The sequence below is a fragment of the Mirounga angustirostris genome, unplaced genomic scaffold (genome assembly GCF_029215605.1).
Source record: "Mirounga angustirostris isolate CCGP_5_RB_7025 unplaced genomic scaffold, mMirAng1.0.hap1 SCAF_11, whole genome shotgun sequence".
Taxonomy (NCBI): Eukaryota; Metazoa; Chordata; class Mammalia; order Carnivora; family Phocidae; genus Mirounga; species Mirounga angustirostris.
Window position 1 is genome coordinate 125,620,838 of NW_026991719.1, and position 27,961 is coordinate 125,648,798.

General features: G+C 56.5%; 1 protein-coding gene across 1 annotated transcript; it reads right to left on the reverse strand.

Moving 5' to 3' along the window:
* Positions 1-575: 575 nt before the first annotated feature.
* PDZD4 (PDZ domain containing 4) lies at positions 576-27,961 on the reverse strand. Its single transcript, XM_064574714.1, has 8 exons — positions 27,587-27,961; positions 6,249-6,502; positions 5,154-5,244; positions 4,608-4,706; positions 3,640-3,702; positions 3,224-3,325; positions 2,810-2,920; positions 576-2,658 (listed from the first exon to the last, which is right to left on the reverse strand). Exons 1-8 carry the CDS (start codon positions 27,644-27,646, stop codon positions 1,141-1,143), a joined length of 2,298 nt encoding a protein of 765 aa, XP_064430784.1. The 5' UTR covers positions 27,647-27,961; the 3' UTR covers positions 576-1,140.

Genomic DNA, 27,961 nt, shown 5'->3' on the forward strand with positions numbered 1-27,961 from the left:
CCTTGCCCATCCCCGCCCTGCCACCCCCACCAAAACCCACATCTCTTCCCCTAGCCCGATGAAAATGAACACAGAGAGGCCAAGAGTCACCTCAAAAAGGCAGCTTGCTTTATTCTCTCAATGCTGATGGGGGGCAGGGGTGGGCAGCCTGTCTGCCTCCAGTCTCAGGCTCTCTGAGCTAGAGGGGCCCGGGGGTCTGGGCCTGGTCCACATTTGCAGAGTGGGGTGCAGAGCATCTTCTCCCATGTCAGCCCAGCTGGCCGGGCCCGGCTCTCTCGGGTCCAGGCCTCTCCCTCAGCTCGGCGTGGGTCTTGTCACCAAGGTCTTCCCCTGCTACTTATGTCTTGGCTCTCCCTCGGTCATCAGGGAAGGAAGTGGCCCCCAGGGTGGGCCTCACAAGCCACATCAGAGGCTCCCCGTCCCCATACCTCAGAGTGGAGACCAACAAGAAAGCTGCTTCCCATTCTCCCGTTCTTCCCCAACCCTTCCCCTCCCCCTGCCCCAGCCCTCCCCTCTCTTCCTTCCCCCCACCCACCTCCTTCCCAGCCATCACTGGGGGTTCCACTTTTGTCAGGCTGCCTGAAGGAGCTGCCAGCCCCCGGAGCAGGTCCACAGAACAGAAAAACAACAACTGGCAAGCACAGAAAGGGAAAAAAACCACAAAACTCAGGGTTGCCTTTGTCTACAAATAGCCAAGGCTCCCGGCAGGGGGCGAGTCTGCTTCAAAGCCAGGCGTTCTCTTGTGCTTAGGACAGTCCTCTTCGCCTCTGCTTTCCAGTTCGCCTTTCCTGTCCCCAAGTACCCACGCAGAGAGCTCTGGAGGGGTGTGCGTGTGTGTGCACGTCCATGTGCCTGGGCCTGTGATGCGCACACGCGGCCCGCACGAAGCTGAAGGGGCGCCTGCTACAGGTCCGCCCCCCCATGCCAGCTGTCGCCGTGGTCGCTGTACTTGGAGAGCAGGAAGTAGCCGACGGAGAGAAGCGTCCCTTCTCCTGGGGGCTTCTCTCTGGTCACAGAATCCTGTGCACACACACACACACAGACACGCACTAGATTCTAAGGGAGAGTAGGGGACAGGGTCTTGGGAGGCCCACTGGACCTGGGCTGGGGCCGAGGGCCCGCCCCGGAGCACAGCGGGGCTCAGACAGTGGTGACGGAGAGCAGAGGGTTGTAGACCCGCTTGCCGTCGGCAGAGCGAGTGCCGTGGGCCAGCATCTCCTGGATGGTGATCCAGTTGTCCAGGATCTTCTTGTTCCGCTTCTTCATGGTCTTGCGGTGGCTCAAGGCAATGATGTTGAGCTCAGCCTTGCTGTCGCCGTTCTGCTGCTCCCTCAGGCACTCCAGCCGGCTCTGCATCATGAACTCGCGCCGCTTCCGCTGCTCCCGGGCCCGGATCAGGTGCTGCTTCCGCTCCTCCTTGCTCCAGTAGCGGCCCATCTTCATCTCGCTCACCGCGTCATCATCCGTGGTCATGCCGCTGCGTTCCTCGCGGATCTTCAGGGCCCGGGCTTTGAGGAGGCGGTCACGCACAGGCCGCTTGGCCACATAGCGGGTCCCATCGCTGCGCACCTTGACCTTCCACTCCATGCGGGGTGCTTCGGGGGCCACCGCTGCCCCGCCCACCCGAGGGCCAGCAGCCAAACTCAGGGGGCCACGGCCCAGCTCTTCCAGGCCGCGCGGCGGGGCCAGCTGCACGCAGCTGTGGTAGTGCTCGCTCTCCTGGCCCTGGCCGCGGTGGCGCCGGGAGAGGTAAGGGCTGCCCTCGGGGCCCACGCGCTCCAGGGTCACGCCCGTCTTGGGGCTTCGGCGGACGCGCTCCTCGGAGTGCTGTCTCCTGCCCGCCTCGGGATCCCGGGAGAGAGATCGGAACTTAGCGGGGCTCCCCTGCGGGGCAGCTGCCTTGGGGTGCGCGGTGACCGTGGAGCCGGAGGGGGTCCGGTTCAAGTTGGAGTTGCCGGCGGCAGCCCGCCTCAGGGGGCTCTCCGGCAAGGGCTCGGCGAGCAGCGGGGTGCTGCGGCAGCTCTCCCCCGTGTTGTAGGCGCTGGTGCTGTCCTTGTCCGACTTCTCGGGCAGCTCGGAGATGTCAGACAGCTCGTGCTTCTTGGGCTCACTGGCCCCCAGGTCATAGAGACTCTCCTCCTCCAGCAGCCAGGCCTTCATGCAGCGCTCCCGCAGCTGCTGCATCTTCTGCGCCCGCAGGATGTTGCGGCACTTGAACTCCAGGTGCCGCAGCTCCTCCTCCAGCATGGCCATCTCGTGGCCCAGGCTCTCGTTGCGGTTCACATCCAGGGCGCTGTTGCCGCCCGAGGCTCGGGGGAAGGGCAGGCCCGGCTGGTTGCCATTCTCCAGATGGCCCTTGATCTCCAGCAGCTCCCGGTAGCGCTCGTACTCCTCGTCGGTGAGGCCCGGGATGTCGCCAGCCCCCAGCCCTGCCCCCTCTGCCAGCAGCGAGTCCATGCTGAAGTGGAGGTCCCGGCTCTTGCGCAGGGCGCCGGGTGTGTTGGCGGCACTGGCGGGCTCATCCCCCAGCAGGTCATGCTCGGAGCTCTCCTCGGTGCGGGTGCTCTCATCAGTGCGGCCCACCCCACTGTCCAGCTCCTGGCTATTGCTCAGGCCCGTGCCCGCATCGGGGACCCCTTTCTCCTCTTCGTTGCCAAGCTGGGGCAGAAAGATGAGCCCCACTCAGTAGGAGTCCCGCAGGCCGGGCTCGGAATCAGAAGGGCCTTTGGGTCCAGCCCATCTCCCGCATGCCCCAGCCCCCTGGCCTCCCGCCGGCGCTCCCCACTGCCCGCCCTGCCTCCTTCCTCACCTGCTGGGCAGGGGGGGATTTCAGCTTCCGTGCACGCAGCTCCCCCTCATGCTCAGAGCCAAAGTCATCCAGAAAGTCATCCCGGTCACTGTCCTTCCACCGCTTTGCCAGCTGCAGAGACAGAACTGTGCTGTCCCCACTGCTTTAAGGACTGCCCCAGACATCACCCCACCGATGACCTTTAGGTCCCATACCCGGTCTCCTGGTCTCAATGAAGTTGAATAACCCAAGGGAGAGGGGGGCCCCGGCACACTCGGCCATCAGAGGCCCAAGGGGAAATGGGCCCCAAAGACACCACCCGCCCTCCGTCAGTGCCAGGCTGCTGGCATGCCTGTGCCCTTGTCCCAGACCAGCAGCTCCCACAGAAAGCCCGATGTCAGGGGTCCCAGAATATCCTGCCTGGCGCACACACACCTGGCTCTCAGGTCGGGCCACCAGCAGGGAGATGTTGGTGTTCTCCTCCTGGCTCAGAATGGCCACTGCCTCCTCCCGGTTCTGGACGTCCACACCATTTATCTGCGACAAGCCAAGGGACCATCACAAAGAATGCCAGGGCTGGCTCTGGGGTGGGCCCTGCCCTGGTGGAGCTGCAGGGACCCCCTCGTAGGGAGCTCCAAGCAGAGCACCCTGGCCTAGGAAAGGCTCTTGAGCTCTGACAGGATGGAAACCAAGTGAGCATGTGGCCTCTTCCTGGGAGCCCCCCGGGGCAGTTGTGCAGGAGAGGAGACCCAGCCCCGGGTTCAGGCACAGCAGGAGAGAGGTCACTGAGCAGCCAGTAGAGTGTGGGGCCTCCGTCAGGCCTCCCCGCACCCCCCCCCCCGCCCACTCACCTGGATGATCCGGTCCCCCTCGCGGATCCGGCCATCTTTGGCTGCAATGCTATTGGGGTTCACCTGTAAGGCAGACGCGTCATGGGGACCTTTCAGTAGAAAGGACCTCCCCCCTCACCTTGGGGAGGTCCCAAAGCAAACTAAAGTCTCCTTGCTTGCTCCCTCTTCAGCTCAGACTGGAAGCTTCTGAGCTCCAGGAGGCAGGGACAAAACAAGTGGGTCTCGGGCTAGTCACCTCTCCCCAGCACGAGCCAGCCAAAAGCTCCCCGGCCCCTGCCACCACCCCCAGGCCCAGGCCCACCCCCAGCTGGCACTCGTACGCTCCTGTGCACGGAAGCCTGTTCTTTTCCACGTCAGAGGCTGGGTGAATGCAGGAAGCCGAACACTTACCCCCCCCACACACACACAGACACACACACACCCCAGCCCTGGGGCTCGATGGGCAGTAAGATATTCGTACAAAGGTTGACTTGATCAGAATGTGGGGGCAGCTGGCGAGCCATCCGCCCTCCTGTGGACACACATGTGTCCGCCACGGACAGGTGGGGAAGCACAGCCCTGTGAGTACCAGGAGGGGCTTAGCATCACAGGGCCCAGACCTCAGCCTTGCTCACCGGCCCAGCCTGCGCACAAGTCTCCTGGGGAGGACGGCCTGGCCGAACACACACCAAAGCCGCTAGCTGCCCCGTGTGATGCTAAGTAGGCTCTGCCCCTGGCAGCCGGGGCTTTCTGGGCAGCCTCAGAGCCCCGGGCGGCACGGAGAGGCCACAGGGATCGGACGGTGTGCGGACTCTCCGTGGGTCAGACCCCGCCTCCGCACCTGCCACCACCATGCCCTCCCCTCCCCGCTGCCGGTGCCGTACAGATGGACGCCGTCCACGTCCAGCCCGGATGTCCTAGCACACAAAGAGGAGGCGTGGAGCCCCACTGCCTCCTAGAAGAGCCACTCCCGCACCCTGCCTTCATACCTCTCCAACATAGATGCCCAGGTCCTCCTCATCATCCGTGCGGTAGCAAACCATCAGGCCGAGCTTGTCCCGGTGGTTGGTCTTATACAGCTCGACCTCCTGCCACAGGGGCCGTGGGGGAAGCAAAGGAAGAAAGCCCCCAAAACGTGTGAGTGAGGAGGCATGCTACAGGGGCGGCAGCCACGGCCCAGCCCCAACCCCAGCAGCACGACCCCCGGAGCCAAGTTTCCAGCCTCCAGCTTGGAGGGTCTCTCTCACCACCCCGAGTGGTGCACGTGTGCCGTGGTCTCCCCTGCCAGGAAATGCCCGAGACACACACGAGACACACGGGACACACAGGACACAGACATGCGTGGGACACAGACTCGCTTACGCAGACTGACTAAGGGACCTCACCCATGCCCTCCCCAACTCAACCCGTGAGCCTGAGTAAGCAGCCGCGCTTCGGCAAGGGCCACGAGGCTCGGCTGCCTGGGGACAAGAGGAGCCAGGCCTGAGCTGGGCTGCAGACAGCCATCCCTGCCCTGGCCTGGCCACCTGGCTCACCTCATACTCCAGCTCGTCCATACGGTCTGCCTCCTGCGGGCCGCCCTCCATGAACTCCGCCGGGTCATAATACTCATGGCTGATGGGGGGGCTGCCCAGGAGAAGGGGGGTCAGGCCAGCCATCTGCTCCTCTAGTGCCCTCGCCCCAGCTCCCGGGCTGGCCGGTCCCAGTGAGCTCGGCATGGAGCCCCTCCTTCTGAGCTACATGCATCCATGCAAAGACCAGGAATGCTTCTTGAACGGGAGTGACCAGGGGTCTGCACTGAGGACACAGGCATGCCTAGCTCTCCCTACCCCATCCCACCCTGTCGCCCAGCCCAGCCCAGCCGGCAGGGTACCAACTTCTCCAAACTGCAGGTGCCCCTCCCACCCGGCACTGCCCCCCCCCCCCGCTCATGCAACGCCCCCAGGAGTTATCCAGGCCCCAGAGGACTGCTGGGGAGTAGAGGAGGACCCACTCTACCTCCAGGGGCAGCCCTCCTTGCCCCAAGGCTAAGCGTGGCTGCTGGCGGCCAGGGGCCTCACTCTCTGTGGAGGAGGGGATCCCGGGACCACCGCTCTGCATCATGGGTTTAGAATAGCAGAATGAGCCACCAGGCCTGGATGAGAGGCCCTTCTTCTGACTGGGCCAGAAAGAAGCCGAAGAGATGGAGGAAGTTCAGAGCAGGGGGAGGATGGGACAGACAAGGATGTGAGAAGATTCAAGGAGGGATGCTTGAGAGGCAGAAGACGATGGACAGCAGAGGAGAAGAGAGGATGGAGGAGGAGGAGGAGCTGAGGCCCTCAACCTTCCAGGAGCAAGCTCCCAGGATGCTCCTCCCTTGGCCCTGGGGGGTAGATACCAAAGGGAGCCTGTGCGTGAAGCCTCCCCTGGTCCCTTCACTGGCTGATGTCCAGCCTGAGGCTGTAGAGGCCTAGAGACTGCTGAGCCCTTGGATGCCACAGTCAGCTCTGGAGGCCAAGGAGCCTGCTTCCTGCCTGAGAGGGCAGGCCAGTCGGGGTCTCCCTGCCACACCCAGAGCTGCAGCAACATAGCCTCTGGGTGGCGTGCCCTCTCCGGAGGCAGGGCCCGGGGCCCTCCTGAGGGCGACTCACAGCTCAGACAGGACGTACGGCTCCAGGATGACCATGGGCGGGGTGGGCGGGCGCAGCTTGCCCAGCGCCATGATATGCTCAAAGGTGATGTCGGTCTGAGTGCCACTGTCCACCAGCTGCAGGTCATGGCATGAGCTGTCCCCCCGGAGGCGGGGGCTGCGTCTCAGCACCTGGATCACTAGAGGCTCCTTGGAGGAGCGCAGGGCCTCCAGGGTTTGCTCCTGAGACAGCTTGGAGAGCTCCTTCCCGTTCACCTGCGGCAGAGACACGCCCCCGTGAGAACCCGCCGACCCACCCCCCAGTCTCCTCAACCAACGAGTGTGCTCTCTACCCTCATTCCCGGCTGAGCCCCACTTCTCAGCCCTACCCCTACACAGTGCTGTCTGGGGATGAGGGAGCCCCCGTGACTAGGCACTGGGTCTGGGGGCTCGGCCCCCACCCTAGAACATCCTCCAGCAGGAGCCACCCACACTTCCATCCTCCTCGCTCCAGGACCTGCTTCTCGTTCAGGCAGCACTGAAGCCAGAGCACTAGGAGGTCCGCGGAGAGGTCCCCTTGGCAATGACTGCGCATCTGACATCAGGGCTGGAGGAAGACTTTGACCCCTCTCTCCCAACGGGAGTCAGTCCATAAATGGGTTCAGGCAGGAGGATTGAAAAGAGTACGCAGACACGAAGGACAGGATCTCTGTCCTCAAGGCAATGACAGAGTCGCTGAAGAGAAAAGGTGACACACACAGAGCCTCCTGACATGGCAAGACAACCTAAGGGAGGTACCAAGGAAGTGACCCTTCTAAGACCACCGCCATTTCTTGGGCACTGATATGCATCTCCCCCGAATCCTGACCTCAACAACCCATTGTGCAGATGAGAAAACCGAAGTTCAGCAAAATGAAGGGAGTGAGTCAAGGTCACGAGCCTGACTGGGCTGCATAGTGGTCAGAGCCAGGGAGAAGGCTGGCCTGGTGAAGCCTCACGGGAAGATCAGGACCACAACGTGCGGAGGGTGGAGGGTGGAGGGTGGAGGGTGGAGGGTGGAGGGCTTTCTGGGGCCAGCTGGGTGGAGCAAGGTGTACCCTCAAGGGACTTGGGGGGCCCAAGGCTGGCCCCAGCCCAGCCACGGATTTCGGCAGCAGCCTGTATGCATTGGGCCCTGGGATGGTCACTTTGGGGCGAGTGAACCAGGTACCACAAGCTGTGACCTCAAGGTGCTCCTTGGTGTGGAGGCAAGTAGACTAAGGACCAAACAGACACAGCCAGCATTCAGGGAAGGCGCCATGAGAGCAGTGAGGGGTGGGAGATAGGGATCAGGAAGCAGCTCCTGGAGGAGGGGGATGGCAGGGTCTCCTAATCCACTCAGCAGCTCATGGAAGGGCTGTTCTGGGCCCAGGGAGGACACGCACCAGCGGGGATACTCCAAATGGCTACACCCCGTGGGTAACCACGGAACCAGACCTTTGAGAGGCTGCTAAGGAAGCAGAGGGCCGGCCACACCCCATCTAGGAAGGGGGTAGGGAAGGCTCCCTGAGCAGGGGGCACCTGGCCCGCATCAGAGGAAGGGAGAGAGGGAGGCTCGTGAGTCCCTGCCAGTCAGCACGGAGAGTGAAGGGCCCGCAGACCCAGCACCTGCCCACCGACAGAGGGGAGAAGGGCCGCACTTGGGCACAGTGGCCGGGTTGTCCCGGTCTCCGAATTCCCACAGTGCCATCTCTGCCCCTGGGTGTCTCAGGGGGTTGGGAGTTCTGCAGAGATGCCCAATCCAACTGCAAAATCTTGTCTCCAGGCTGCCACCTAATAGACTAACCCCTGGATGTCATCCCAGGGAGAGGTCTGTCTTAGGAAAGCAAATAATTACCTATCTGCTACTTCATTGTGTCCTTGTAGATAATCTCGGTACTGAGGTCTCCCCTCTCCACAAACTTTCCTTGGTCAGAAAAAATTTTTTAACCAGTCTGGTCTAATTATAAAAGAAACACAGGTTCATTGTAGAACATTTGAAAAATAGAGAAAACCATAAGGAAGAACACAAGCATCTGCCAAGAAGGTATTAGTTGCCAACTAAGGGTAAGTGTGAGAATGTGGTCGATACCGCCCGAGAGGAGGAAGTATAAAGGCGGGGGGTGGGGGGGGTGAAGGCTGAATGCACGGGAGAAATTCAGGAAGCTGCAGGCCGGGCAGTGTGGGAAAGGCTGTAGACAGAGGGAATGTGAGGAATGGCCTGGAAGACCCTAGAAGAGCCGGTTGTGAAGCTGTCAGGAATTCTGTGAGCCAGCCGTTATCAACACTTTGATGGACTAATCTTACAATGGAATGCATTATATTCAAAACAAAGGCAGTAAGTACTCCAAGCTCATGACTTTCTAATTCTTTTACTACACTCTCGTGTTTGTGCCTAGCGTGTCTGGGGATAGGAGAGGCTATTTAACGGCGTGTGCCTGTGCGTCTCTTCCCGTGCTGAGTGACATCTTGCCGCTGGCCACGGTGGGGGTATTTACACCACGGAAATCCGCAACTGCTCCAAACCAGGGCTTTTTGTCTCGGACATTGACCAGCTCCCCACTGCCCTTACGTCCAGGGTTTCCCTAAAATGCAGAAGGGCTGGGCTGTCCTCAAGATCTCCAAGGGCTACGTGTCACCCTGAAACTCCCGCAGCAGGGCCACAAGCGTGCAATAGGAGGGGCTCAGGTGACATTGAGAAATGCAGGAATGTCTTTCTCCCTGGAATCTGTTGGTTAGCCTGCGGCCATGTTGCTATGGAAACTGGGCCCAGATAGTGGGGAGGGGAATGCAGGGTGGGCTGGGACATCAAGAAGAGGATGGGCACCTGCAGAGACGGGTCATCACAGGGAGGCCTGGGATGCCCAGCAGCCTTCCCCTTGACCCACGTGCTCTTTCAGCTTCCTCTCTCCTCTTCCTCAGTCAGTGGGTGCTCCCAAGCTCATGAAGATAAGTGGGGCAGAGACAGGCCGTGACAAGTTAGAAATGAGCCCCTCCCAGAGCAGGTGAGGGCTACAGGCAAGGTGGGGAAGTGTGGGGTGATGAGCAAAGTAGCCTGGGGCCAGGCACACAGTACCGACCCTCAGATTCCCCACCTTGAGTCACATGCAAATGTCTCCACAGGCCCAGAGGCTCTCCCCACCAAGACACCCAAGACCCACTCCCGCTCACCACCTCCCTCCCCTGCTGCCACCACTCCAAGCCCCTGACAAACAATCCAAACTGGAATCAAAATCCTAAATGGACAAAGCAAAACTGCCTACCGTGGAGGTGAGAGAACAATGTCCATGATGTTGGAATAGAGAATTCTTAAGATGAACAATGGGAAAGCAAGAATGGAAAAGACACAAATTTGACTATGTTAAAAGTAAAACTTCTGAACAAGGGACAGAAACACAGTAAAAAGATAAGACAGGCTAAGAGAGGATGCTTACAATGCATAGAACTGATAAAGGATTATCCAGAATATTCTGTAAAGAATTCCAACAAAACACTAAGAAAATACAAACACAGTAGGAAAACCAGTGCAAACAGAAGAGGGAGCCTAAACCAAGCCACGGGCTGTGAGCAGCATCGTCTTAATAGCCAACGCTGGAAGCAGCCCAAGGACCCACCATGGGCAGAACGCATCAAAAGCTCATGCTCTGTTCCTACGTGTGGTATATGGAAGCATTCCTGCTCATTAATGGCATAAATAGGAGAAAACGTGCATCAGAATGACAAACCCAAATCCCTCCAGCAAGGGAAGGAAAAAATGCTGAGACCAACGGGCCAAAATCGAGGTGGGAGACGGAGAAGCAGGGAACCCGATGCGGGGTGGGTGTGGGGATCAGGGAGTGGGTGGTTTGTGTGGGTGGGCGGTAGGGCTTGGTGGTAACAGGAGCAGGTCTAGGACCCTGTGTTGAACCCCCTTCTTCTAGAGGGTCTTCTCTTCCCCTCCCGCCCCCTGCCACCTCCCCACTTAAGCTCTAAACGTCAGCCTATATCATTCCCTCTCCTTCATGTATCCTTCTTTCCTCCCTCAATAGCTACTCATCACTTCCTGCCCCCCTCCTGTCACCTACACCCACTCAAGGACAGGTGCCCAGGTGTATCCATCCCCAGCCAGAGTCACACTCGCTGGGAAGCAGACACATGCTGAGGGAGCCATGAAAGGCCCAGCGGACACCCAGGGAGAAAGCGGAGCATGCTAAGCATGTAGCACAGAGGGGACCCTGGTAGGCCCAGCATGTGGGCATGGCTTGACGGCCCTGAGACTTGACTCCCCTCAGGCTGCCAAGCAGGCTGGCTGCAAAACTCATTCACTTACCCGCCTGAGAAGGCAAGAGGGGGCCCGGCGGAGGTCAAAGGCTCAGCATGGGCCAGAGGACAGACAGCAAGCACATCCTCATCCTCAGCTTGGAGGGGAAGCCAGGCCCTGAGGGGCCCCACCCAAGCTTCCAAGGTGGCCCTCAGCTCTGCTTCTGTGTCTGTCTCTCCCACCAGGCCAGGGCGCCTTTTTTTTTTTTTTTAATTTTTTTAATTAAAAAAATTTTTAAGATGTATCTATTTATGAGAGAGACAGACACAGAGAGTGAGCATGCACACTCGGGTGGGGGGGAGGGGCAGAGGGAGAGACTGTCCAAGCCGACTCCCCACTGAGAGCACAGCCAACAAGAGGACGAGAGAGGGGGGCTCCATCCCAAGACCTGAGATCATGAGATCGTCCCAATACCCCCATGATCATGAGATCATGACCCAGGGTGCCTTCTTATATCCAGAAGGAATCCAGAATTAGGATCACGTTGGGAACATCATTTCCAGTTCAGGGAGAGCAATACCTGCTGGCTATGCCCATTGTCAGAACCTCTCATTATTAGAAGATGTTGCCTTCATCAAGTACAAACCTTCCTCCTTTGGAACAATCCAGAAGAAATCCACTTTGTTTTCTAATACTCCACGTATGCCTGAAGCCCACTTGAATGTCCCACATCCTCCCTCACCCCAGTTCCTGATGACTCTCATCTCTACCACTGCGGGGCAGGCTGGGCTGGCCTTGCCATGTGCCGGGCATCATTCTTTGCCTTAGCTGGAACCATCTTTTGGCAGCCAATCCTATTGGTTTCATAGCGTGCTTGCAGAGCAAGCAAACCCTCAAGCACTGCCTCGCCCGAGATAGACTTTGTACTCGCTACTCAGGAACCCTCCAAGCACGCATCCATTTCCTGCTGCCCACATGAGCCCAAGTGGGCTGACCTGAGACCCACAGCTCTAATGCAATCCCAGGTGAGCTGGAAGTCACTTCATTTCCACTGTGGGGAGAGGGGACCCAAGCTTTAGAGGCACCCCTCTGCTCAAATGTGGCCCAGGTGGCCTGGTTCCCGTCTACACACCAGGGGATCACTCACTGCCCTAGGTCCCCAGGCACTGAAGCACCTTGTCAGCCCAGCCTCCACAGGCCCCAAGGGCAGTGGCCACCTCCAGACTCCAGGGTGCTCAGCAGCCCTTATCCTGGCTGACCCTGTCACCCAGTCACGCACTCTTGGTCTGAACCTTACACACTGTAAAATGGTAAACTTTCTGCAAGAATTTGTCAATAACTATGAAGAATCTTGAAAATATTCATCATACCCTTTGATCCAATAAATTTGCTCTAAGTAATAGATTTTAAATAATAATAATAATAGATACCATGTGAATTACAGGGATGGCCAGAGTAGTTTTGTTGTGGTAAAATACACCTAACATAAAATTTGCCGTTTGGCCATCTGAAAGTGCACACTTCAGTGGCATTTAGCTCCTTCACACTGTTCTTCAGCCATCACCTCCATCTCGTTCTGGGACATTTTCGTCCCTGCAAAAGGTGACCCTACCCATTCTCTCCACATTACCCTAAGCCCCAGCCCCCACCACTCTCTCTTCTGTCCAGATATCAATGGAATCATACAATACGTGCTCTGATGTGTTTGGCGTCGTTCCTTAACACATTTTCTAGGTTCATCGATAGTGCAGTAAGCGTTAGTATTTCATTAGTACTTTATGGCCGAATAATAATCCATTGTATCCCATAATATTCCTTTATATGAATGGACCACATTTTGTTTACCCAATCATCTGTCAATAGACATTGGGTTGTTTCCACTTTTTGGCCACCTGTGAATAATGCTGCTATGAATATTTGTGTGCAAGTTTTTGAGACCCCGTTTTCAAATCTCTGGGCTAGGAGCGGAAGTGCCAGGCCCTATGCTCCATCTATGTTTAACTCAGTGAGGTACCAGCATTATTTTTAATGCCAACAACTTCACAACAATCTTAAGCATTAAGTGTCTTCTTCATTAAAGCATACAGCTGCCCTCCCAAAGTCTTCCAGTAAAATGCCTTTTTCTCAAAAAAGATATAATGGGGCGCCTGGGTGGCTCAGTGGGTGAAGCGTCGGATTTCTAGTCTCGGCTCAGGGTCAGGAGATCCAGCATGGCGTTGGGCTCCGCGCTCAGCCTGCGTGAGACTCTCCCTCTGCCCCTCCCGCCCCTCATATAAATAAATAAATCTTAAAAAAAGATTTTTGAGAGAGAGAAAGAGAAAGAGCAGGAGCAGGAGGGGCAGACGGAGAGGGAAAGAGAAACTCAAGCAGACTTCACTGAGTGGAGAGCCTGACGTGGGGCTCAATCTCACGACCCTGAGATCATGACCTGAGCCGAAACCGAGTCCGATGCTTCACTGACTGCGCCACCCGGGCACCCCAATAAATAAATCTTTTTTAAAAAGATATAAAATGACATGTGAACTAGGATGATTACCATATAAAATGTTTATGGAAAAAGGCTGGAAAAGAATATATAAAAACATTGTGTGAGGGAAATCTGAGATTTTTCCCCTTTTTTTCCAAACTTTATATAACATGGCTATACTTTTTTTTTTTTTTAAGATTTTATATATTTATTTGACAGAGAGAGACACAGCGAGAGAGGGAACACAAGCAGGGGGAGTGGGAGAGGGAGAAGCAGGCTCCCAGCCGAGCAGGGAGCCCGACGCAGGACTCGATCCCAGGACCCTGGGATCATGACCTGAGCCGAAGGCAGATGCTTAACGACTGAGCCACCCAGGCGCCCTGGCTATACTTTTTGAAAAAAAAATAAATGTTTATGAACTGCAAAATAAAAAACACCATTGCTGGAAAATTCTCATGATAAAATATTAAGCAAAAAGACCTGTTTAGACCAGTGCGACCTCAATTCTGGGAGCATGGATCTGGGTGTATGTTACATATATTCATTCACTGGTATATGCATATGTGTTCAACACAATACTTTCTTTAAAGACTGGGAGAAAATTCATGGGAGATAGTATTTACAGGTGACTTTTCTCTTGTTCTTTCTAGTATTTTCTCCAATGAACATCGCTTTTATAACCACAGAGAAAATATACAAAAGCAATCTAGCCCATGATATATTCTGACCTGTTCTCAGTTTCCCCAAGGCTCCAGACTCTGTGGCAGGTGACTGGTTTGTTCTCCTGGCTCCAGGGCAGCCCGGGATGGGACGGCAGCCTCCGGGCCCAGGCCCCTTGGGTACCCATTAAAGGAGAGCAGCGGTAATGAAGTCACATCAGACTCCATATCCACACCCGATCTGAGGAGGCTCAGGAGAGGCACTGCTTTCTCCCTCTACTGCCTTCCATTTCCGGCCCAGGTGTCCCAAAAAAGGGGCCTGGAGTCCCAGAGGGAGTGAAGGAGGCCCTGGGGGGACGCTCGGGCTGTGGGCTCCAGGTGAGGGGGGGAATGAATCACAGCCACCCACCCCCTAGAGGAGGTGGCCACGAGGGCCCCGCCCCATGCCCACCCCAGGGGCCACTGGGAGGCTGGCCTGACCACGGGGCCGGCCAGTTGGGCTTAATGGGCCTCAGGCCAGGGAGCAAGACTGAGCAGACACCTTCCCCGTTCCCCCAGCGCAGCCCCCCTCTGCCAGCCCCCTACTGGCTCCCTCGAAGGTGGGTGATCAAGGTGTGGGCCCCAGTGTCTGAGCAGAAGAGAACAGGAGGCCCCTGGGGTCGGGGGAGCCCTGACCCCATAAGCACCAGCCAACGAGGCAGGGAGGCACAGCAGACAGGCCCCCAGGTCTGCCTTCACAAGGAGCCTGCGGCCACCCCACACACAATGGCCACCCCAGCCCCTCAATGCAAGCCAGGTCACAAGGGTGGGACCCTTCCCCACCAGGGGGTGGACAGGCACAGAGTAGCCAATCAGGTAGTGGGGTGAGGAGACAAGACACAAGCTAGGGCAGGGACCTACCTCAACCCAGGCTCTAAAGGGGGGTGAGGTGGGGGGGGGAGTTGTAACGGGGGAAGAACTTTCTAACAATCAGGGGCGTTGGGAGTGAGCAAGGAAGGTGAGTGGGGATGTCAGAGGCTGTAGTGGGGACGGATCTGGGCGACTGGGCCACTGCCCACTGGTCTCTCTCATTCCAGGGGGCTCAAGACAAGGGACTCTTGGGACAGACCTGTGTGGTCTTGCATGCGGCTTCTCCAGGGAGCAGGGAGACAGTAGAGAATGAGCCCCGGAAGCAGGGCGGGCTCCCCTCTGCCCCAGGGCATCCTTTGGAAGCTGAGAGGCAGAATGCTTCAAGCCTGGTTGGAAGGTGGGAGGGGGAGGGGGCAAAGCTGTGTTTCAGAAGGTCGGCGGCAAGGGAGCCCAGGAGAGGAGGTCAGCACAGGGGTTATGGGTGCACAAGTGACCCTCTGTGTCCCCAGGCAGCTGGGAACCACTGGAAGGAAGACGTGTTCCGTCTCCCGCCGAGCACTGGGAGAACGGGAAGAACAGCCATGAATAAGACAGACGTGATCTCTGTGCTCAGGGAGGCTAGTGCCAGGGGTGGAACCCAGGCAAGAAACAGCAAGTAAGGCCGTTTTGGACTGCATTCAGAGCACTGAGTTATGTGGCCGAAAATGCTAAAGCGGGGACTGCTTTCGATCGAGTGTGCAGGGACAGCCTCCCCGGGGATACTTGACCTAAGACCTAAATGATGACAAGGAGCCCCCCACGGTAGGGACTTTGAAGAACATTCCAGCCAGTGCTAAGCCCTTGGTGCTCTCCAGAGAATAATGTGCACACATCGCCCCGGCCTCTATTGAGGAGCGTGCAGGAGGGGACCAAGTGCAGGCAGGGGAAAGAGCAGCAGGGAACCACAGTGGCCCAGACCAGAGATCACGGTGCCTTGGCCTGGGATGGAGGTGGCAGTGGTTGCCAGGGCCCGGGGAAGGGAGAATGGGGAGTGCCTGCTTAATGGGCATGAAGTTCCCTTTTGGGGTGATGAACATGTTCTGGAAATAAATAGTGGTGATGCGAATGTACATGTCACTAATGGTAAATCTGATGTCATAGAGTTTCCCACAATAAAAGTAAGACTGCCATCCAGATCCACAGAGACAACAAAGGTGAGGATCACTGTGGACGATGCAGGGGTTGGGGTAAACACGGGAAATGGGCATGTTTTATAAATGGAAATTTTTTCTCAGATTTAAAGTTCCTGAGACATGCAAACATCCTCGATGCCCCACTCCACCTACATATGTCCCGAACCATGAGATGGCGGGGAGGATGCCTGGGTGGTGCAGCCAGTTGAGAGACCACTCTTGGTTTCGGGTCAGGTCTGATCTCAGGGTCGTGAGATCGAGCCCCCTGGCGGGCTCTGCTCTCAGCAGGGAATCTGCTTGGGTTTCTCTCTCCCTCTTCCTCTGCCCCCATCTTTCTCTCGAAGATAAATAAATAAATCTTAAAGAAAAAAAAAAGCAGGGTGCCTGGATGGCTCAGTCAGCTAAGCATCTGCCTTCGGCTCGGGTCATGATCCCACGGTCGCACGGTCGCACACCGTGGCACATCGCACTGGCTGCTCAGCAGGGAGCCTGCTTCTCCCTCTGCCCCGCCCACCCCTCCCACACTTGTGTTCCCTCTCTGGGCTCCCAGCTCAGCAGGGAACCTGCTTCTCCCTCTCCACTCCCCCTGCTTGTGTGCTCTCTCTGTGTCTCGCTGTCAAATAAATACAGAAAATCTTTAAAAAAAAAAAAAAAAAAAGCCTGAGATGGGGCACCTGGCCGACTCAGACGGTAGAGCATGCGACCCTTGATGTCAGGGTTGTGGGTTGGAGCCCGATGTTGGGCTAGAGATTACTTTAACATAAAAATAAATTACAAATAAAAATCATGAGATGGAGGAGCTAACGGGGGATTGAATATAGACAGAAGAGGCCCACAAAGGACCACGAGGCACGCTTACATTAAGCAGTTGGAGAGAGAGACCCAGAGTTTACAGTCAGCCAGAGAGAAGCTAAGGAGGAAAGCTGAACAAGACAGTGCATCGAGGGGCATCTGTTAAGAGGTGGGCCACCGCAGAGAGGGACACTCAGCAGGCTGGGCTGGGCGGGGTGTGAAGCTCGGGAACTTTTGCAGAGAATGGGGTTGGAGTGGCTGGGGGCTGCGGGAGAGCGCTGCCTTTGGGTTTTACCAGGAGAGACACCTGAGCGTTCTGAATGCTGATGGGAGGTTTACAAGAGGGAAAGTTCGGGCCAAAGAGCGCGGGGGGCGGGGGGGGGTAGTGCAGGCACCAAGACCTTGGGGGACATTGGGAGTAGGCGCGGGGAACACGGGGGAAGAGAAGAAACACCAGCGGCAGGTGAAGGAGACACAGGGGCAACGAGGGGGCGCGGGGGCCAGCGACAGCTCCGGGGGAATCCCAGCGGCCAGCCGCGATCCCGCAGGGGCCCACCGGCCGCGGGGAAAGCGCCGGGCCCGCTCCGCCCCGCCTGCGAAGCGGCGGCGCCCCGGGCGGCGGAGGGCGGGGCCCCGGCGCGCTCGCCCCGCCCCCCGGGCCCCGAGCAGCAGACAAAGAGGGCGGCGGCGGCGCGAGCAGGGCTGGCCGTCGTCTCCCGCACGGGCGGTGGGCGCGAGTCCTCGCCCACCCTCGGCTGCAGCGAGTCTCCGGGCCCCGACCTGGGGAGGCTGGCGCAGCTGCGCGGGGGCTCCCCGGGAGGCCCGGGCCGTACTTCCCAGCGGCTGTGATGCGGGCCGTCTGGGCGGGCGGGGAGGAGGGAGGGAGGGGCCGAGAAAAGAGCCCTGACTGGGTGCCGGGCGGGGCCCGCGGCCCCAGGGAGGCCTGCGAAAGGCCCCTTGCACTCGTGGTAAGGCGGGGAGTAGGGGCTTACCTACGTAAATGTCTAGTGGGGACCAAGGCTGCTACATTAGGACTCTCCTAACCCCACTCTGGGGATGGAGAAACAGACAAGGAGACAACAGACACCGGAAGTTGCCCTCTGCCCTGGAGCCCTGAGTCTTGACTGATGGCTCTCAGCTCTGCTGACAGGAGTGTCCAAGGGACACTTTGGATGTACCTGTGTCGCTGGCTTCCCAGGCTCAGACGAGTGTTACGGGGACCCCCAAACCGACAGAGCAGCCTCTGTCTTTTCAATGGCCCAGCACAAGTCCTCACTCCTCTTTTCCCAACTCTGGATTTTGAAAATGGTCAACCCACAGGGACGTTGCAACATCTGACAGTGGATACCTGCATTCCCTTCAGGCAGATCTCCCCCAGAGTGCACACTCCCACACCTGCTCTCCCCTTTCTACACACACATTTTGCAAGCAAGATGCCAACACCAATGCTCCCATTCCAGGAGTAACCACACCACCCTTAATGTGCTCATGGATTTAGCACTGATGTAATCATCAGCCACCCCCACATCTCTACAAATGTACCACTAATACCCTTACAGCTTGTTTGTTTTTGTTTCTGGACCCCAGGATCCAGTCAAGGACCACACACATTACATTTGGTTGTTAGGTTCTTTTTTCTTTAACTTTCATGGCATTGACCTCTTGGAAGAGTCCAGGGCAGCTGCTTTGCACAATGCCCGAGTCTGGATCTGCCCTCATTAGATTCAGCTTAAGTGCTTTGACAAATCGCTGGGTAGTACCCCCTCCCCACCATCAGGTCGTCCCACTGCTGGGGAATGCTAGATTTGGTTTAGTCACATGGTCAAAATCATGGCTGCCAGGTCTCTCTTTTTCCCTTCCTAATTTACAAGTCACCTGGGGTAATACCTTGAGACCCTGTGACCATCTTGTTCCGGACAACCTTTATGTAATGGTTTTACCATCCGAGGATGATCCTTGCCTAAATGAATTGCATCAGTGGCTACGAAATGCCTTAATTTGTTTTTTGTTTTGTTTTCAAAATTTTATTTATTTATTTGACAGAGAGAGACACAGCGAGAGAGGGAACACAAGCAGGGGGAGTGGGAGAGGGAGAAGCAGGCTTCCCACAGAGCGGGGAGCCCGATGCGGGGCTCGATCCCAGGACCCTGGGACCATGACCTGAGCCGAAGGCAGACGCTTAATGACTGAGCCACCCAGGCGCCCCGAAATGCCTTAATTTGTAAGAATTCTAGCAGGGCACAGCAGTACATTCCACCATCACGTGACTGGTCCAGCGAACAGCATGGCCCCAGTCGTGGCTACCTGGACAAACCACACCATCCAAGCCCCTAACTGTGCCCACCCCTTCTTGCCCAGGGGCAGGAGAAAGAAAAGGAAGCATGGGAGGGCTTCCTCTCAAAAGCCTTTTTAGGGGCGCCTGGGTGGCTCAGTCGTTAAGGGTCTGCCTTCGGCTCAGATCATGATCCCAGAGTCGTGGGATCGAGCCCCGCATCAGGCTCCCTGCTCAGTGGGAAGCCTGCTTCTCCCTCTCCCACTCCCCCTGCTTGTGTTCCTATTCTGGCTGGCTGTCTCTCTGTCAAATAAATAAATAAAAAATCTTTAAAAAAAAAAAAAAAAGCCTTTTTAGTAGTTTGGGAGTGGTGTGTATGTCTGGGCGCCCAGGTGAGCTGACTGTGTGTTGGTGAGGGTGTGGGCGATGGGAAAGGAGGCTAGCTTAGCTAGCACACAGTATGTCCCTTGGGAACCTCAGGGGGGCAAAGACCCCTGGAAATTGATTTGGTAGGTCTCAGGTGATGCCTTGCCTCTTGTAGCAAACTCACTTCCTAGGTCATGTTGATGTGATTCAGGGCTTCACTGATTTATCCTGAGTTCCTTCCTGAGGTCCTTGCTCTTGCTGTGGTTGGTGCAAGGCCCAGCAGCATGGACGTGGCCTGGGAGCTTGTGAGAAATGCAGACTCTCAGGCCCTGGACCTGCTCCGGTTCTGCATTTTAACAAGGGCCTTAGGTTTGAGTTGTGCTGGCCCAGAGCACCCCCTCAAGGAACCAGGAAGGATGCACACATACCTGAATGAGGTTCGGACACCAGACAAGTGACTCAAAGGGTCTCTCCTTCCCTCTTACCCCTTCCCTCCCCAAAGCTGTTGAGTGGATGGTGGTGCTACCCAGGGTCTGCTGAAATCTGATCCATCAGCCCTGGCCCCCCTGCCTTTCTAGGTGAGAGCAGGTCTCTCAGGGCACCTCTGAAGTCTGCCTGGAAAGAGTGGCTAGGAAGGAAGGATACCCCAGATGGCCTGTGTGAAAAAGCAAAGCAATTCTTGAGGTCATCATCAAGATAAACTGTGCAGGGGGCGGGGGGTGCGCCTGGGTGGCTCAGCCGATTGGGAGTCTGCCTTTGGCTCAAGTCATGATCCCAGGGTCCTGGGATGGAGCCACGCGACGCATTGAGCCCCACAACACATCAGGCTCCCAGCTTAGCCGGGAGCCTGCTTCTCCCTTTCCTTCTGCCGCTCCCCCTACTTGCTCTCTGTCAAATAAATAAAATCTTAAAAAAGAAAAAAAGATCAACCTTCGGGTGTAAGCTCACAACTAAAAAACATCCACCCGCCCACCTCTGGGCTAACCTGACTGGCCCAAGAGCATGATCCAAGTCTAGCAGTAATCAGAATGATATTCTTTATGAGATGCTCTTCATGTCCGCTGCTCAAAGCAAGCATGAGCAAGAGGCAGGCTGCACTACAAAGAAGCCCCTGAGCCCCAACTTCTCAGTCTTTCCTCCTCTGGCTCCTCACTAATCTTAGACATTACTCTTCACAACTAGAGGCTCCTCTTCCTGTGTAAAGTTTTCTCTCCTTTCTTTCACATACAGAAATCCTCAGAATAATACTGAACATTCTTCTGTCACTGGATATTAACTGTGTCATGTCCATGAGTAAGGCTGTCTCCACCCAACTGCCACGCCTTAACCACTGACCAAATGGCCTGATGGCAACAACTCCACCCCCTAGCCAAATGAGATCCCAGGGGACCCAGTGCCAGATGAGCAAAGGTTGCTGATTTCCCCATGGCAATGACCCTGGGAGGCAGGCACTCTTTATTCCCACATGGTACTGTCTTCCCTTTGGGGACCCAGAAACAGAAGGAGGGAAAGACCCACCCAACCCCACTAGAGCCCCACGCTGGGCTAAGTACTCTCATGTGTTTTTCCTTTGGTATGTGTGTGTTACGTGTATTTCTTGTTTTTAAAGCTTTACTGAGGTATAATTGCCATATAATCAAATGCACATATTTAGAGCATAACACTTTAAAGTTTTGTAAATATACACCTGTGAAACCATCATCACAATCAAGATAGTGACCATTTGGGCGCCTGGGTGGCTCAGCTGGTTAAGCGACTGCCTTCGGCTCAGGTCATGATCCTGGAGTCCCTGGATCGAGTCCCGCATCGGGCTCCCTGCTCGGCAGGGAGTCTGCTTCTCCCTCTGACCCTCCTCCCTCTCATGCTCTCTGTCTCTCATTCTCTCTGTCTCAAATAAATAAATAAAATCTTTAAAAAAAAAAAAAAAAAGATAGTGACCATTTCCTCAAGTATCCTCATGCCCCTTTGTCATCCCTCCCTTCCGCCCATCCGTGCAAATGTTGATCTGCCTTCCAGTCACTGTAGATTAGTTTGCATTTTCTAGAATTTTCTACCCCGATGGCTCAGGCAGTCCTTGGAACTGAGGTAAGGGAGGAAGGGCACTTTAAAATATTGAGACAATGGAAAAACATGGTGATCCTGTGTAGATGATGGCTACTGGAATTCAGTGCCCCACTCAAGCACTCCAATTACTTCCAGAGGGCCTACCTACTTCAGGACAGGCAGGGCACTCAGCAGCAAGGCACAATGACAGAACCAAATCCTGCTGGGGCACCTTGGGTGGCTCAGTCATTAAGCGTCTGCCTTCGGCTCAGGTCATGATCCCAGGGTCCTGGGATCGAGCCCCGCATCGGGCTCCCTGCTCGGCAGGAGGCCTGCTTCTCCCTCCCCACTGCCCCTGCTTGTGTTCCCTCTCTCGCTGTGTCTCTGTCAAATAAATAAATAAAATCTTAAAAAAAAAAAAAAGAACCAAATCCTGCTCACAGGAAGCCCCCACGCAAGGGGCAAGGAGCATGTCAGGGTGAGGGGAGCCGCCACGGAGGATGAAGATGGAGAGAGGGGACAGCTGTGGGCCCTTCTCTCCCCAACTGTTGCCTCTTTGTTCCCCTCCAGTCTCTCCCATTACAAAAAGGCCCGGGGGGGGGGGGGGGGTCTGTAATCCTCAGCACAAGGAAGGATGGCTGGCACAGCGGGGTGGGGGCGGGGGCTACGCCAGCAGGAGCCTGAGGAAAAAAGACCTGGGAGGGGGGGCGTCACGAGGAGACCTGGAGGGCTGTCCTTTGACCTCTCTGGATGTGGACAGAGGGGAGCCGGATGGTGGTCCTGAGTCACTCGAGGCTGAAAGAAGGGAGAAGAGCAGAGGTCTGGCCAAGCCCTGTAGGGAATGGGTGCAGTAGGCCAGGGGCCAGTCTCCTTTGTCACATAGGTCTCCTGTGCACCAGGCCGGCCAGCAAGCATTTGATGGTGTCAGAGAGGGGGCACCAAGATCTAGAAGACTGGGGTGGCAGGGGAAAGACAAAGAGGCAGAGAGAAGCCCAACAGAGTGGGGTGTGATTAGATCCATGACAAAGGGGTCAAGGTGCCCCAGGGCAGGACAGCGCCCCCAGCCTGCAAGGGCACCAGGAAGGGCTCTCAGCAGGCATCGTGGGCCTTGGCGCTGACTCCGCTTCCTGCCCACCTTTCACCCTCTGGCACCTGGTTGCTGCCTCTTCCTAACTCAACGTGCAAGACCGCCCATCCCCAAGATCCTTCTACCTTTTCTGAGCTTGTCGAGCTGGTTGGTGTGTGGCACCCCGCCCCCACCCCAGCGCCCGCCCGGTTCAATACTGATGGGACTCAATACTGATGGGACGGAAGTGGGGCTGGGGCTCTGCGGGGCTGCACTTAGCTCGCGGTGCTGGGCCACGTCAGTAGCATAAGGGGCCCAAGCCACGGAGCGTCCCAATAGCCACCCAGAAAACATTTGACAACGTCAAACAACACTTCATCATAAAAACACCCAAACTACGAATAGAAGGGAACTTCCTTGACTTGACAAAGAGCATCTATGAGAAACCTACAGCTAACTTCTAACTCACTGGTGAAAGACTGGAAGCTTCCCCTCTTAGATCAGGAGCAAGGCCAAGATGTCTGCTCTCACTTCTTTCCAACACGGTACTGGAGATTCTAGCCCGAGTAAATAGGCAAGAACAAGAAATAAAAGGTATCCAGAATGGAATGGCAGACGTAAAAGTATCTCTATTTGCTCATGACATAATCCCACATATAGAAGATCCTCAAGAATCCACTAAGAAACAATGAGAGCTAATAAATGAGTTGAGTAAGGTTGCAGCATTCAGGGTCAATATATAAAAATCAACTGCATTTCTACACAGTGGCAATGAGAAAGACGAAAAAGAAGTTAAGAAAACAATTCCCAGGACGTCTGGGTGGCTCAGCTGGTTAAGCATCTGACTCTTGTTTTCGGCTCATGCCATGATCCCGGAATCCTGGGATCGAACCCAAGCATTAGGCTCCCTGCTCAGCGGGGAGCCTGCCTCTCCCCCTCCCTCTGCTGCTCCCCCCGCCCCGCTTGTGCTCTATCAAATAAATAAATAAAATCTAATAAAATTTTAAAGATTTTATTTATTTATTTGACAGAGAGAGATAGCAAGGGCGGGAACACAAGCAGGGGGAGTGGGAGAGGGAGAAAGCAGGCTTCCCACCGAGCAAGGAGCTGGACCCAGGGCTCGATCCCAGGACCCCGGGATCACGACCCAAGCCAAAGGCAGACGCTTAACCGACTGAGCCACCCAGGCGCCCCCCAAAAAAATCTTTAAAAAAATAACGGGCACCTGGGTGGCTCAGTTGGTTAAAATGTTGGACTCTTGGTTTCGGCTCAGGTCATGATCTCAGGGTCATGAGACTGAGCCCTGCATCAGGCTCCTTGCCTAGCACAGAGTCTGCTTAAGATTCTTTCTCCCTCTCCCTCTGTCCCTCCCCCTGCTCGTGCGCGCTATCTCTCTCCCTCAAATAAATAAATAAATATTTTAAAAATTAAAGAAAATAAAATTTACTTACAAAGCTATAGTAAAAGCAGAGTGGTACTGGCATAAAGACAGACATTTCTCCAGAAAAGACATACTAATGGACAATGTATGAAGAGATACTCAACATCACTCAGGAACTGCGAATCAAAAACATGCATTGGGGGCATGTGGAGAAAGTGGAACCCTCTTACATTCCTGGTAGGAATGTAAAGTGGCTCAGCCCCTGTGGAAAAGAGTTAGGCAGCAGCTCAAAAAATGAAACAGAATTACCATATAATCCAGCAATTCCATTGCAGGGTATAGACCCAAAGAAATTAAATTATTTTTAATTTAACTATTAAATTAAAAGGGACTGAGGGTGCCTGGCTGGCTCAGTCCACAGAGCATGTGACTCTTGATCTCAGGGCTGTGGATTTGAGCGCCACGTTGGGTGTAGAGATGACTTAAAAATAAAATCTTTAGGGGCGCCTGGGGGGCTCAGTTGGTTGGGCGTCTGCCTTCGGCTCGGGTCATGATCCCAGGGTCCTGCGATTGAGCCCCATGTCGGGCTTCCTGCTCGGCCGGGAGCCTGCTTCTCCCTCTCCCGCTCCCCCTGCTCGCGTTCCCTCTCTAGCTGTCTCGCTCTCTCTGTCAAATAAATAAATAAAATCTTCTAAAAATAAAATAAAATAAAATCTTTAAAAAATAAAAATAAAAAAATTAAATAAAATCTCTTTAAAAATAAAATAAAAGCAGGGACTCAAACAGATATTTATATACCCATGTTCACAACCACATTATTCACAATAGTCAAAAGGTGGAAGCAACCCCAGTGTTCATCAATGGGTAAATGGATAAATACTATGTGGTATAGCCACACAATGGGATATTATTCAGCAATAAAAAGAAATTTAGGGGGTGCCTGGCTGGCTCAGTCAATAGAGCGTGCAACTCTTGATCTCAGGTCATGGGTTTGAGCCCCACATTGGATGGGTAGAGAGTACTTTAAAAAAAAAATTTTTTTTTAAGAAAACATGATAAATGAAAGAAGCCGCACATAAAAAAAACCATGTATTGTATGGTTCCTATGGTCATTAAGTTGAAATGTCTGGAACAGGCAAATCCATACAGAGATTAGTGGTTGCCAGGGGCTAGGAGGTGTTGGGGGAAATGGGTACATGACTGCTAAAGACGGGGTTTCTTTTTGGAGTGATGACAATGTTCTGGAATGAGACCGTGGTGATGGTTGCACAACTCCCTGAATATATGACAAACCACCGATTGCACACTTTATCAGGGTATGCTCAATAAAGCTGTAGTTTGTTTTGTGCCATCAGGAGAAAAGGGCCTGGAACTCAAGGATAGGACAGACACTTGGGAGTTCTTAACCTGGGGGTTGGAGAATGCAAGGCACAAGGAAGTCCCCTGGCAAGTGGTGTAGGTGTGCATGTGCATTTCTCTGGGCTGCACCGTGCCCCACCCGGGTCCCTTACTCTCATGAGGTGCAGAGGCCACAGGCAGGTACAGACTGGACTGAGAGAAGCACCATTTAGGCTAGGGGAGTACCAGTGTTTAGGGGAGTACGGGAGCCAGGCAACGGGTCTGACTGGTCTTTTGGGACAAAAGCTTCTTTCTGCTCTGAGAAGAGGACCGGACTGGGCCAGGAAATGCTCACCCCGCTGTGCCTGGGACTCCAGCCCCCAGAAACGGGGTCATCTGGGACCACTTATGGTTTTCCCTGCTTTCCAGCTCCTTTTTATTCAATCTTCTTTTGTCTCCCCTTAATTTTATTTTATTTACTTATTTATTTTGGGGGGGTGCAGAGGAAGAGAGAGAATCTTAAGCAGGCTCCACACCCAGCACACAAGCCCCATGCTGGGGCTCGATCTCACCACCCTGAGATCAGGACCTGAGCCAGAATGGAGTCAGTGGCTTAAGGGACTGAGCCACCCAGGAGCCCCTCCCCTTCATTTTAAAGGGTCATTCCTCTTTTAAAAGCGCACCCAGGCTCTGATTCTGCCCAAACTTCGGCAGGAGCTTTAAAAGGGAGCGGTGTCCCCAGAGAAGGCAGCTGGCATGCGGGCCCCTCCTCCTGGGGACCTATCTCCCCAGGGCTTGGGGCTCTCTCTCAAGGAAAGCCTGGCTCTGAACTTTCCTGCCCAGGTTCATCTCAAGCCCTCTTCCACCATGGAGCCTCCCTGAAGGCAGTCCCAGCCCCAACTGTGGCAACCTCCCCTCACTCACTGCCAGGGGGAGCCAGAAGGGTCACCTCAGTGTCGCCCCTCGACCCGGCTCATTTCAAGCCTGTAGGCAGCGCAGGTCGCCCTCCGCTTTCCACACACCCCCATGAGGTCGGCCTTAAATGAAATACTACCTCAATCCCTCTGTGAGGAAGTCAAGAGCCAAGAGCTTTGGAATCGCTTGACATTTGGTGGAATAATTCCAAGAAAGGAAGGCGTGAGGGTGGGATCCCACGGCGTCACCAACCAACCAGTGCAGCGCGGCCTTCCGCCTGCAGCCCCGGTGCCCACCACTGGGATTCCAAGGGACTGCCTTTCGGTCCCAGCGCGAGTTATTACCGAGCCCGATTCCACGAGCGGGCAATGACAATGGCCAGGCAAGGTTTCCAGACAGCGGGAACAAGACGAGCGGCACAGCCCGGGGGCGGACGGCGAGAATGGAAGAAAGGCGAGGGGCAGCGAGCGGGAAAAGCGCAGGGCCGCGCGCGCCCCGGCAGACGGAGCCTCAGAGAGGAGCTGAGTGGCGCGGCCAGGGCAGAGCAAGATTCCCCGTCGTGCCCCCTCCCGCTCACAGTGGCCAGAACCAGGCTCACAGCACCAAAGCTGGGCTCCCGCGGCCTCCCCAACCCCCCCGAGACGCTGATTCCTCCCCCCACCCCACCCCCACACACCGCGCCCCCGCGGGTGCTTACAGGAGTTCCCCCTATTCTTCTAAGGAGACCCCACTGCCCCCAGCCAACACTGCACGGACCAGCGCCTGCTCCCCAGTCCTGACCCATAAACCCGGAGTTGAAGTGCATACCTGTCTGCGCCGGGTCTGCCCCTGGGTCCCGACTCCCTCCGACCTTGAACTCCCTCCCCTTAGCCCCGGGGGCGTCTCAGGCCACACCATGCGGGACATTTCCCTAGACACACCTCTCTGAGCGCACACAGAAAGTAGACACACGCGGGGCACGAGGAGCCTCCGCGCACACACAGACGGGGCACAAGCACGCACTCACGAAGTCACGCCACGCACAAGCAAGGAAGCCCGGCTCCGGGCCACCGGGCTGGGCTTGGGTTCCGAGCGCGCGGCCGGGCGTATCCCCGCCTGCCCCGCCGAACACCGCCCGGTCCACGCCCCCCGCGGCTCTGGACCCGAGGCCCCGCAGGGCAGGGAGCGAGCCGGGCACCGCTGCTTGCAGACAGCCCTCCCCTCGCTGAGCCCGCGGTACCCCAGCCTGGGAGCCCACCATTTGGGCAGGGCCGGAGCGGGGAGTGGGTGCCGGGATAAGCACCCCAGCCCCAGACCGCCCGCGCGCTCCTGCGCCCCTGGCCCTCCGGGCCCTGGATTTGGCCGCCCCCAGCGCCGCGGGTGCCCAACTCCCTCCCCCGCCCTGGGTCCAGCGGGGCGAGCGTGTGCAGGGAACGGAGCCCGTTGCTATGCAACCTCCATCCCGCGCGGGCGCCGGCAACACCGCGCCTCCGGGCTCCCGGGCCCGGGGTGCAAGCGCGCCGGACCGGGCCGAGCCCAACTTCCGGACCCAGGCCGATCTGGACCCAGGGTTCACGTGCCCATCTACTCCGGGCGCCCAAGGGACGCGCCCTACACCCCATCCCCACGCAGCTCCCCCCATCTGTGACTGGTTCCCACGGAGCGCCAACACCCAGCAGCCCCAGAAATTGAGGGCAGGAATGGCTCCCTACCTCTTCCTCTTCGAGCCCTTCGGCCCTCCCAGGTTCGCGACCAGCTTCTTCCCCAGGTGGCGCCCACGCCCCCCGCCCCAGCGGCCCCTACCTGAAGCATCACTTTGTACTGCTCCTCCGGTTTCTGAACCACACACATATTACATCCCATGGTGCTGGCCAGCGAGGGGAGGAGGGCGGGAACGGGAAAACGCCTTTCACTGGCCGGAGTGCGGGACCTCGGGTCCCGGGCCGGGGCCGGGGGCCATACCCTAGTGCAGGGGGCGGGCCGCTTGGCGGGGGAGGGGAGGACGCCCCCGAGGGAGGGGCAGCTCCACGCCCCTCGGGTTAACTCCGCTGGCTGAGGCCAGGCGCGGGCATGCTCCCTCGCACCCGGCCAGGAAAAAAAGGGCAGCGGGGGATGGGCGGGCGCGCCGGGCGTTGCTGGGCGACGGCCCCCCAGGAGGCGCGGGGGCGCGCCGGGCCG

What these genes read in the sequence shown, in the direction of transcription:
- PDZD4 (XM_064574714.1), bottom strand. Translation starts at nt 27,646, where the DNA reads ATGGGATGTAATATGTGTGTGGTTCAGAAACCGGAGGAGCAGTACAAA. An exon ending in CCGTACGTCCTGTCTGAGCT is followed by an intron (nt 5,245 to 6,248) that starts GTGAGTCGCCCT and finishes TCTCCTGGGCAG; the next exon opens with CCCCCCCATCAGCCATGAGT. An exon ending in AGGGGGACCGGATCATCCAG is followed by an intron (nt 3,326 to 3,639) that starts GTGAGTGGGCGG and finishes GGCTTGTCGCAG; the next exon opens with ATAAATGGTGTGGACGTCCA.